Source organism: Falco naumanni, chromosome 14 (genome assembly GCF_017639655.2).
Source record: "Falco naumanni isolate bFalNau1 chromosome 14, bFalNau1.pat, whole genome shotgun sequence".
In the NCBI taxonomy this organism is placed as follows: Eukaryota; Metazoa; Chordata; class Aves; order Falconiformes; family Falconidae; genus Falco; species Falco naumanni.
In genome coordinates this window covers 2,548,102-2,558,900 of record NC_054067.1, presented here as the reverse complement: position 1 = coordinate 2,558,900, position 10,799 = coordinate 2,548,102, and the positions used below count along the sequence as shown (strand labels likewise).

The 10,799-nt window shown below is 35.6% G+C and overlaps 1 protein-coding gene across 2 annotated transcripts; it reads right to left on the bottom strand.

Annotated features, from left to right (window-relative positions):
- Nucleotides 1-1,036: 1,036 nt before the first annotated feature.
- CDX4 (caudal type homeobox 4) lies at nucleotides 1,037-9,600 on the bottom strand. Of its 2 annotated transcripts, none has more exons than XM_040614644.1 (3): nucleotides 9,081-9,600; nucleotides 3,972-4,117; nucleotides 1,037-1,251 (listed from the first exon to the last, which is right to left on the bottom strand). In XM_040614644.1, the coding sequence occupies exons 1-3, from the start codon at nucleotides 9,508-9,510 to the stop codon at nucleotides 1,045-1,047; spliced, it is 783 nt and encodes a 260-aa protein (XP_040470578.1). In that variant the 5' UTR covers nucleotides 9,511-9,600; the 3' UTR covers nucleotides 1,037-1,044. The 2 variants fall into 2 exon arrangements, with proteins under 2 accessions (XP_040470578.1, XP_040470577.1); XM_040614643.1 differs by having other exon boundaries at nucleotides 1,038-1,251; nucleotides 3,888-4,117.
- Nucleotides 9,601-10,799: the final 1,199 nt, after the last annotated feature.

Sequence of the window (10,799 nt, the reverse complement as noted above, 5' to 3'; positions counted from 1 at the left end):
TAATTTGTGCCTTTTCAGGAGTGCAGAGGGAGTGGACACTTCAATTACACACTTGTTTTGATGTCATGAATGCTAAGCTGCTTGAGAACAGTTTTGAAATATAGTGTCAGCTACTTTGCGATATTTCTTGCCTTTAGCCCAAAATAAGTGTCACATATAAAAGCAGTGGCCCAAAAAAGCTACTGTTTCACTTCAAAGGTTTAGAGAAATTAAACAAATTCTTTATTTGCTTTTTGGTGGTTTGCTGGTAGTAACAGTTCTGTTTCCATTACATTTGTGCTCATATTTTTAGGCAATATTCTGTGCATTCATTGAAGATTGAAGTAATACTTACATCTTCCCAGCTATTTGGCACTTACTATTGTGCATGACAAATCACTGCATTTCTCACAGTTGAACAAATTTTGGCAACTTTGGGATGATAACTATGTATCTGTAAGGATTGCTTAGGAGATTGGTATGCTTGAATACAATTACATGGTGCAAAGAAGATTTGTTTTATTTAATGAAATGCAATATGTTGGTATAGCAACATTGTTATGCTTCTTGTGTTTAAAAGTGTTTTAAATGTTATTGTTTTCAAAAAGTAGCATTCTTTTCAGTACACTTAAGTGTAAATATTTATTAACATCTACAGTTTAATTATATAAAATGTAACAAACCAAATACACCCAGCATCTTAGATTTTCTGCAATAGTACTCTATTTTATAATCAGTTCACTTGGTTTTCTGCATATATATATGATCAGACTAGAACTACATTTACTTGACTCTTCAGTTGTATCATTCTTTGTGTCAGCGTCTGAGGCAAATTGCCTTCTACTCAAAGATTTTGAGCGATGAAACTTAGCAGTACAAGTTCCCTGAGATTTCTGTGATAATTAAAACATTTTGATAGTAGTCCCAGATTCTGTACTTAGAAATCAGCACTCTGAAGACAGTTAAATGAGAATGGACCTTGCAGAGAGATTTTCTTGGGGGAGGAGGGGGCGGTTGCAGGGGAAATCCATTCTTGCTTTTTCTTTTTGCTCCCCCGCCCCCCATTCATTCTGAAACTATGACTTGATGAATATCATTAGGCTGTAATCCATTTATTCCATGTGGTGATTGGAAAAGAGAACTGGATATTTCATTCGGACTCAGTGAACCAGTGTCACTCTGAGCTGAGCCCCCACTGCCATCAAACTGAGATATTTTCTTCTTGATAATTTTTCTTTCTTTTGCTCGGCGATTCTGGAACCAGATTTTCACCTTCAGTGTTACAAAGGATATCTGATTAATTCAAAGTACTGCTCAAGTTTTTACAGTAATAATAACAATGAAAATATAAATATTTTTAAAAAAGCTATAAAACCCCAACCTAAGAAACCCCACAAAAAACCCACACAAAAACCGTAAAACCCAGCCCCATCCAAAAAAAACCCACAAACCAACCACCACCACCAAAACCACCCACCCACCCACCCCCCAAATAAAAAAACCACAAAACAAAACACTGGATCTGTGCAGTGAAAAATTTTTGTTCTCTGTATTCATTTTCTGCATCATAATCAATAGAAAATGGCTTTCTTTTCTTAGACCTGCTGTAAAGTGAGCTTGCTGTGTTATATTTAAGAATGTAGGAATCAACTTACTCATTCAGATTCAGGGGTCTGCCTAGTTTATTATATAAGCTTTGACAGTGGAGTGTGTCATACTTTAGGAAGATGCAATTATGAATAATTTGAAGGTTGCAGATTAATTCAAATCCAAGTAGTGAGGGTTCTTTTTCTTAATTTATATTGTGATTAATTTTTGTGTGTACATATATATTGATGTGTTTTTAAAGTTTTGAATTTTTTTTGTTACTGGACTTTATATATGTATATTTTATTTTATATGTTTATATATATATTTATATATTTTTTTCTAATACATATTTTTATATATGTATTTTACAGGTAGAAATGTACTGTGTCACATGTATGAATATATCGACATTACTTAATGATAGTGAACTTTCCAGGCTAGGTATGCATATGTAAAGACTCCTATCTGTTTGAAATTTACTTTTAGTTTAACTATATTTTCTTATGTGAAAGTGTGAATAGGTAGATACACTGTTTGTTTTCCTTATTAAGATTTTGTGTTCTTATTTTGCAGGTTTTGTTACATCCTTTAAGGTGTGTTGAATACGATATAGAAAGTTGTACCATTGCTTTGTATTAAAAAATCTCATTATTATTTTCTAGTTTTTTTTTTTTTTTACCTTTACTGGTAATAAGAGTAAGAAGTGTTTAGCTTTGTCATGAGTCCTGTGGAAATGCAGATAAATTATGTATTTTGTCAAGTTACACTTGAAGGAAATTTCCAATTTTTGACTGGTATGGCTTTAAGAGCAACAGCTATGTAAAAGGAAAACGTTGATTTTGTACGGTATCACTGGTTACTCCAGGCATGTCTGTGTTCTAGATCAGCCAGCTTGCATAATGTTAAGGTGGAGGTTTTTAATCTTTCATAATTGCAGTTCTCTGAAAATTTCCAATGCGGTTATATCCTACTGTATAACAAACTTCAGTCCGTTGATGACAGGCTTGTTTGTCATAATTTCTGGGGCCACTTAACAGTCTGCAGAGTGTTATCTATGTACTATTTGGGTCTGGGATTGAACGTCATTACACTACAATATGTTCAGTGCTTGAACCTAAAATACCATTGCTTATCTATGGATCCTTACACGTCCAGCCTCAATAGGTCCCTCTCTATTCCATGTTCTTGCACAGACTGAATGCAGAATCAGAAGAGGCCACTGAAAGAGGAGAGTAGTTTAGAGAACTGAATGTGCTTATTCAGAAAGAACAAAAGTTTGTAAAATTCTAAAAAGAAAAATCTCTTGTTTAAATTTACCTGGGGGCAATAAATCTGGTTGCTAAGGTATGAGATGCCTTATTTGGTATCACCAAATCTTCCCTTATCCTCCAACTGTAGCAGAACCATTGTGATTCTCTTGCGTAAGGAGGCTTGGATTCAGCAGTTACTGTATTTGCAGACTGCAGAGCTGTGCTTCCTAAGTGTGCTCTCCAGCTCAGTGATTTTAGGAAATTCTTTATCCTGAATTCCTCTCGTCTTTGTATGAACACAGTTAAAATACCTGGGCCCCTGCTCAGGAGACTATTCAGGACAGAGCTAAAGTATGTACTTAATATGAATGAATGCAGAACTGCTTTCCAAGAAGCAATGGATCTAAGTATGCACTTGAAAATTTCCTGAACGTATAGTCTTGGCTACATGTATGTGTACAATAGGCATAGAGATTTGGCACCAAATTTTACAGGCTAAAGTACCCAGTGTGTAATGGGTATGAACTACTGCTGTAGGTGAAGTACCTGTGAATATAATAGCAAAAAGAGATCCTGACTTGAAAAATCAAAGGGTGTAAAAAAATCCTGAAAGTGTTTTGAAAACTGAGGAAAAATGTGGCCTGTGGAAATAGTGGCAATAACTTTGTAACAAAAATACATAGATATCTGGTTTGATTGCTCTTAGAATATTGAGGTTTTGTCTTCCTGGCTTATACCTGAAATATAGCCAATGCTTCATATTTTTTCTGGCCACTGTTTTGTATGATTGCAAGAAGAAATAAAATAGTGAATGTCTTGACTGTTGAGAACATAGCTGAGATAATGTTTAGCTGAACTGTTTGAATTCTGGCTGTCTAGCAAGCTATTATGCATGTAAGAATAAGTACTTTTTGTAGTATAAATGAATTCCTAATACGTAGTTACCCATAACTGGAGATTTCTGTCAAATTAGTCTATTTATTTATTTGTGTTTGCCTAGTGTATTTTTTGTATGTTGAATATACTCGGAAACTGTGTCATGGCTGCCTTCACAGTACTCTGGGATACAGAAGGTGAAAGTTGCTCATGTCCCCTGGCAGTAACAGTGTCTGGTGAATGGGTGCATATGAATGATGGATATTCTCTGTGTACCTGTCTTTCAGATAGTCCCAGGTTTGCTGCAAGTTCTGACTTTCTCCTTATTGTAATGTATCTGTTGCAGTGAAATTCCTTCTCTAATTCTAGTCTCTGATGATCTGTGTAAACAACTCGGTACTTTTCTTTTGTTCTTGTTTTACCTGTTTAGGAAAGAAATATTATTAGTATGTTGAATTTTATTTTCTATAGCATCTTTCTTTCAAACATCTCAAATATTTTAGAGACATTAATTAAACTACAGAGTACTTGTATGTGATTCTTTTCTGTGTTACAGAGAAGGAATATGAGGTGCAGGGTGAATAAGTAAGTGAGTATTGGTTATCATAACTGTCTTTCCCTCTTTATCTCACTCTGGAAACATAAATTTAAATGTAAAGCTCTTAGGTGAAAAACACCCTGAAGCATCTTAAATAATTCATAGCAGTACATAATTGGTGCTGGCTATATTTGATCTCAGAGGGGTTTCATTTCAGTGCTCATTGAAGTGACTTCCATGTATATGTGGGCATACACAGGATTTCAAGACTGAAACTCAGTCACAATTTGTTTAGTTGTACCACGTCCTAATTCTTTATCTGAGTTTTTAAAAATCACCCCTCTAACACAAAGAAATGTCCTACTAGAAATGCTTTCACTTTCTTGTGTGGCCATCGGCCATGCTTATAAGTTCCATAATAATTTGAATTATTTTTTTTGAAAGATCCAGTCTTGCAAGATGCTGAGTGCCTGTAAGGGGTATTACTGGGGGTACACCATGCTGAGCTTTGCTTTTGATTTGAAGGCACTTGGCAATTTGTAAGATGGGGCAATAAAATACTTGTAAAAGGATTTCAGTATCATCTACTGTGTAAAAGAAATATTCCTAGATATGTTGGATAAATACTATTAAGAGAAGCATTACTTCATGTTTAGAAGATATCTCTCATTTCATAGACTTTTTTTAAAACAATTTGTCGTGTAATAATTATACTGGGAGATCACTTTTCAACTTATTTGTTCTCCTTTGCACTTTCAACAGCCAACTAGATAGTTTTCCTTTTTCTTCTGATCTTCCCAGGTTTTTTTTGATGTGAGTTTTCTGGGACAAACTGTAGGACAAAGACTTCTTTAAAGTGGTTCCCTAAAATCCATTGAGGTGTTAAGATGAAGCACACGCCACACAAAGGAGCGACAAGGAGATCTTATCAAGAACCCCTTCCACATTCAGAAACACAAGCCAATTGGTTTGGAATTTACAAGCCCTAAACAAATGTCAGACTCTTTCATCTTAGCAGAGAAAAAAAAGGACAGAAATAGATGAAGGAATAATTTTTCCTCAGTTCTCTTTAATTTTGGACCAACACTGAGGATAGGGTGCAGTATTTTTATCATAAGCCTAGAGGTAGACACAGCTTAAGACATTTTGAAATACGCATAATCAAGGATGTTTTCCCAAATCCTATGCCACTTTGACTTCTAGTGTACAAGGTTTTCCTGCCTAAATTTGCAGGACTAAAACAATCATCAAAGTGAGTTTACTTTTTCCCAAGGTACAAATTGTTGGCTTCGAAATATTTTCTCTAAGTGATAGTTACAATGTTAACAATAGTATAGATATTCAGGTTCCTTGTAAACTGAAGGCTTAGAAGGTAATCTTTGAAAACAAGTTAAAATTCAACAGGGTTATTCCGGCTTCACTATAATCAGCAAATATAGCCATTATTTGAGGGGGTGGAGAAAAGGAGTAGTTTTCCCCATTCCCCTTGGTCATAAAATTCACAGAGCATTTCTTCTGAAGACAATAAAGCTAGGAGAAGGCCTCTTTATTTGCTGTGAAAATCATCACCCTTTCCGGCAATATAACTCCTGAAGAAAAGAGGGAGAAGGAAGAGACAAGACTGCATATCAAAGCAAAGTGAAGTGTTAAAAGGGTCTGTTGCCTCAATATGACAGATAGGCCTCAAAACCTCAGACAATGTGGGCCAGTGGAAAATAGATGTCACAACTAGTTTACAAAGAAAAATAAATTAGCATTAGAGCAGAGGCATGGCCTTTTTCCCTGCTTTTCTATTTTGCTTTCTGGCTGTGTTTCTGCTGTGATGTAATCTGAATTACTTGTACATCATTGCTTGTTTAAACAAAGGCATAAAGTGTGTTGACTATAGTTTAAAAAAAAAAAAAAGCTGAGACTGATCTGGCAAAATATAAAAACACTGTTTTCCTGTTGTTTAGTCCCCTTAAAGTCTGTTCTCTTTCTGAGAAGGATCACTCCCAGATGAAGTTTCATACAAAATTTTGAAAGATATAACAGCTGTTTTCTAGTCCCTTGTTTAGATGCCTTCTTTTCAATAAGTTTCGTGCTTTGAATGCTCACTGGTTCTCATAAAATACACATTTTATACTGTTGATTACACAGATTTTAGAAATTAATTGGTCTGAAGTTCTGCTCTTATGTAACTGAAGCTGATTAGGCATATTGTCATTGATTTTTAGCAAAACAGCATCAGACTGTAAGGAATTCTGTAGACCATGTTCTTATTTTGGTAGCCTGGCTGGGAAGTTATCTTTACCAAGATAACCCACTCTTAATTTTTGGTTTTTAAAAATTTCTTACTGCCTCATATGTTTGCAATGTCTGTGTATTTGAAATAAGAACAGGTTTGGTTATGAATATATGGGTAGGTCTTTTAGTAAGAAGATACATGATTTCAAATAAAATTTTATCTTTGATAGTCTGTTGAAAGGACGTAGTATTTCTGTCTTTGTGATGTTGTTTCATCCTGAGAATTGACTTGGTCAGGTAAATTTCCATCTCACTTTTTCTGCAATTTATTTTTTTGTATAAAATGCTGAACACAAATATTGAATCAGAATGTTAGTGTATTTAGTAGAGTCTAAATAGAGGAGAAAAAAATTCACATTAACATCCCCTCCCCAAAAATAATTCTTACTGTCTTTAGGACAGTATTTCAGTAGGCTTCCTCATTTAAATAGAGGTGTTTTGATTTCTGTTATTCCATGCTGCTCACATACACTGACATGTGTACATGCCACTAGTGAAGTTAAGAACATACACATATTTATGTTTATAAATATATTTGTAAAGTTTAGGGCTACGATTCTGAAATTGTAGAGCAATGAACTGTATTAAGCAGTGGTAATATTGAAGGGGAGGAGCCAACAGCTACTTTGATAGCAGGAATAATATTATGGCAATAAGGAAAAACAGCAAATCTGTTTCAAAGAGAGGTTATAATGGCATCAAGTAAGTTTTCTTGCATTGTCTTCTAGAGTAAGCACTCATAGATTAGTATGTAGCTGTTACATGCCTAATTCCAGACTTGTCATTATTTGTTTGAATTTCCTTTCATTTTTCACAACTTTTTACATCAGTATTAAAATTTTCCAGTTTTGCAGTTAATGTTGTTTTAAGAACACCAATGAAAAGCTAAATCTAGTTGGTACTTTTCTTGTTTTGCAAAATACCACATTTGTGCTCTACTCTCCCTAACCCTCTTTTTAAGCTGGGTTGATGTCTTGAGCCCAATTCTGTGAATTCAGTTTTTAACACTTCAAAGGACTGGGCTGTAGGAATGTACAGCCTCAGGTCATGTATCTATTGACAGGCCCTGTTTCACCTGTCCAGCGTTGTTCATAAAGTATTTTGACATCTGTAAGTTCTGTGTAAGTACTTTTCAGACTAGAGATAATTTAAGCACGTGACTGCTTTTCTGAATTGCATATATATTTTATGAAGTTGAGCAAGTGTGTGAGAAACCTTTCAGGGTCTTCCATGTCTGTGCAATAAGTGTAAAACTGGATTTTAGATTTTTGAGTATTTTATTCTTTAAGAATGCTAACACATATAAAATTCAGTGATGTGACAGAGAATGGGTTGCCTCATTGACATTCAGTAGTTTCAACTGAATTTGGTCTGCACCGAAATCTTGCATCACTTTTACAGTTGGAAATCCCCAATGATGTTAATGAAGTTACTGCTGATTTACATGAGTATACATAAGGGGGAAAAAACAGACTATGAATCTGCCTGGCTTTTGAAGACCTTTGTAGAAGCTCCAAGTGGAAGGATGGCATTGTGATATTTTAGTGTTCACTAGGCGTTTTGTGTTTAGTAACAGTGGCAAAACTGTGTCTATCTGCTTTATAACTAAGAAACAATTACCAGACTAATCTGAAGGAGCATTGTGTCTCAAGCAGCAGTACTGATTTTCTGTCTTCTAAGATTGCTCCAATTGTAATTGCTGCTCTTGCTTTAGAGCATTTTCTTTGATGCTTTCTAACACACACTTACTACTTTTAACCTTAACAATAGATTTAGCAAACCTTGCTACACCTAATTTACACCTTGGGAATATACACAGTTTGTGACAAAACCAGGCGCATCAATGAGTGACACTTGCAAGAAAGTGATTTTTAATTGTGTAATTGTGGCAAGCTGCAAAATTCTGGCACATGAGAAAAATATGTAAAACCAATTTGAAAATAAATTAAGATTTATGGATGACATATGTCTGCAAACAAAATATGCTGATCATTTGAGTCAGATTACTTCTCTAGGAATATGTCTTCTCACCTAATATAGGGAGAAAAATAAGACCCAGGAACAACAGCAGAAAATTGCATAATCAATACCATTGGAACAGAGCACGTAATTTTCTTTAAATGTATTGAAAAGTCTGTGAAGATTTTACAGATCAACCTGATTTTATATTGATATTTACCTTGTGGCAAAAAATAATTATGTAGTATTTTTGCCTGTAACTGTTAAATGTATCTGCATTCATTGTTCCATAACATTCTCAAGAATATAAAGTTTTTCATCCAAAATGCTTTACAGAATGTTACAACAAAGATTCCTGCACTTGAGTGAGATGCAGCCATATCTAAGCACAATAGCCATCCCACTATAGTAACCACAGAAAGCTTTTATGGGGTGAAAGTGAAACTAGTGCAAATTTAGTTAAAACTGCATTAAACAGCAGTAGGCTAAATAAATGTCATAAATGGCCCACCAACCTATGTGCTTCAAGTAAAGTTAATTATTTATAAGATCGGTGGTAGCAGAAGATGCTTTCTCGGGCTGGAAGTTGAATTTGTGCTTACCAGTAGTGTTAGCTTGCACAGTTTTCCTCATCCATTCGTAAGAGCTGTGCCTTTGGCTGCTGGGAGAGATTTGCTGTGCATTAATGGTATCTACAGGAGGTAATCCCCCGGATCCAGTGGGATGGAGGGAGCTATAATCAGCAGAACCGTAGGAGACCTGTCCAGGAGACGAGCCATTGATCTGTGCAGCAGCAACTGTGCTGGAAGGTCCTGGGCCGTAAGCGTTCCAGTCCTCCCGCTGTGGGCCGTAGTGAGATCCCCAGGCTCCCGCAGGCTGTCCATGGGTGTCCAGAGTTGGCACATGATGATATCCCATGTAATCTGAATAGGGTGGAGTAGACACAAAGTTTTGCACTGGCAGGTTGTTATTAGCCCTTGCAGATCCTGGGTACATGCTGTTCTCTTTATCCAAGAGAGAGTTCACATGCATGATTGTCACTGATCATAAATATGTTGTCACAACATCTTGTTCTTCAGTATTCTCTTTTTTGCTGCTTAAAAAATAATTGTGTTTGGTTTTCTGTAATAATGCCACTGCTTGGAATCTTCTACTTCATCCTCTTTTATTATCAACTGTGTTACCAGGTGCTGGTGGTAATGGTTTACCAAGATCTTGTCTGACGTCAGCCTAACTGCCTGCCTTATAATTACATTTACATTCAAATGAAGGGCTGACCAGCCCCACCTTTCTGCTGGTTCTGGTGCTTTCTTTTTTAGAGAACTTTTATCTATCCTATTACCCTTCCTTGATATTCAACAGCAATTGCAGTACTGTAAGATGATGCAACAGTTGCTTATATTTGTAGCTTAATAAATAGATCTTTTATTAAAGAAAGGACAGTGGTAACTGTAACAGTGATGTTTAGCATTCCAAGTATTCTTGTGTGAAAACTTTATTTTGTGATGTGTTATCAATCAACAAGTAAATCTGTTACTCTCAATTTCTGAGATACTAAAAAAAAAATATCTCATTTTTACTTCTTCAGTTAAGGGACATAGTTTGAATAATTGTTAGTCAATTACCTCAGCATGCAGAGCACCTTGTAAACACCATATCTTGAATATAACTGTCTCAAAATTTTCCCCCTCATTATTGCTGTTTCTAAGTGGTTTTCTATCATGGGAGAAATTCAGGCTCTAAATATAATGCACATGTTCACATTCTCCCCATACAAAGTGATTTAAAGAGATCCCTTCATCTGGTGGCCATTGCAAGCTGATACATTTTAACAAGCTGACAATAAATCTTCCTCACAAAGATGGTGCCAGAAGTACAAAGAATATGACTGTAAAAAGTAGCAATGAAAGTCTTTGATTAGACCCAGTAATATTGTTGGCTTCTGTTTCAAAATTCAAAACCTTCATCTGCCTGATTCCCTGGCTGGGTTCCCTCCTCTGAAACTGTGGTATAGGAGTTTGTTTTCCATGGTGGCAACTTAGGTAAGGGAATCAGCAGGGAGAAATATCTGGGTTATCAAGTTAGTGGATCAGAACTGCCTTGATGCTTTTCTCTGAAGTGCCTGACACATGGGTACTCTATAGGTCAATATAAGTGCTCCCACTGAGAAAAATTATTCTGAAAGCGGTTTTACATGTCATTATTAAGAGCTTGATATTAATATGGGATACTAAACCCTACCTTATGACTTGAGAATTGCCTCTGTATGGTTGTCTAGCTGCAGTTTGTAGAGTGAATTTAATATATTTTTTTCTTGGATG

Coding starts and splice junctions, on each gene's coding strand:
- CDX4 (XM_040614643.1), bottom strand. CDS start 9,510: ATGCATGTGAACTCTCTCTTGGATAAAGAGAACAGCATGTACCCAGGA. Junction 4,118..9,080: donor TGTGCAAGCTAACACTACTG/GTAAGCACAAAT, acceptor TTTCCTAAACAG/GTAAAACAAGAACAAAAGAA. Junction 1,252..3,887: donor ATGAGCAACTTTCACCTTCT/GTATCCCAGAGT, acceptor GTAACACTGAAG/GTGAAAATCTGGTTCCAGAA.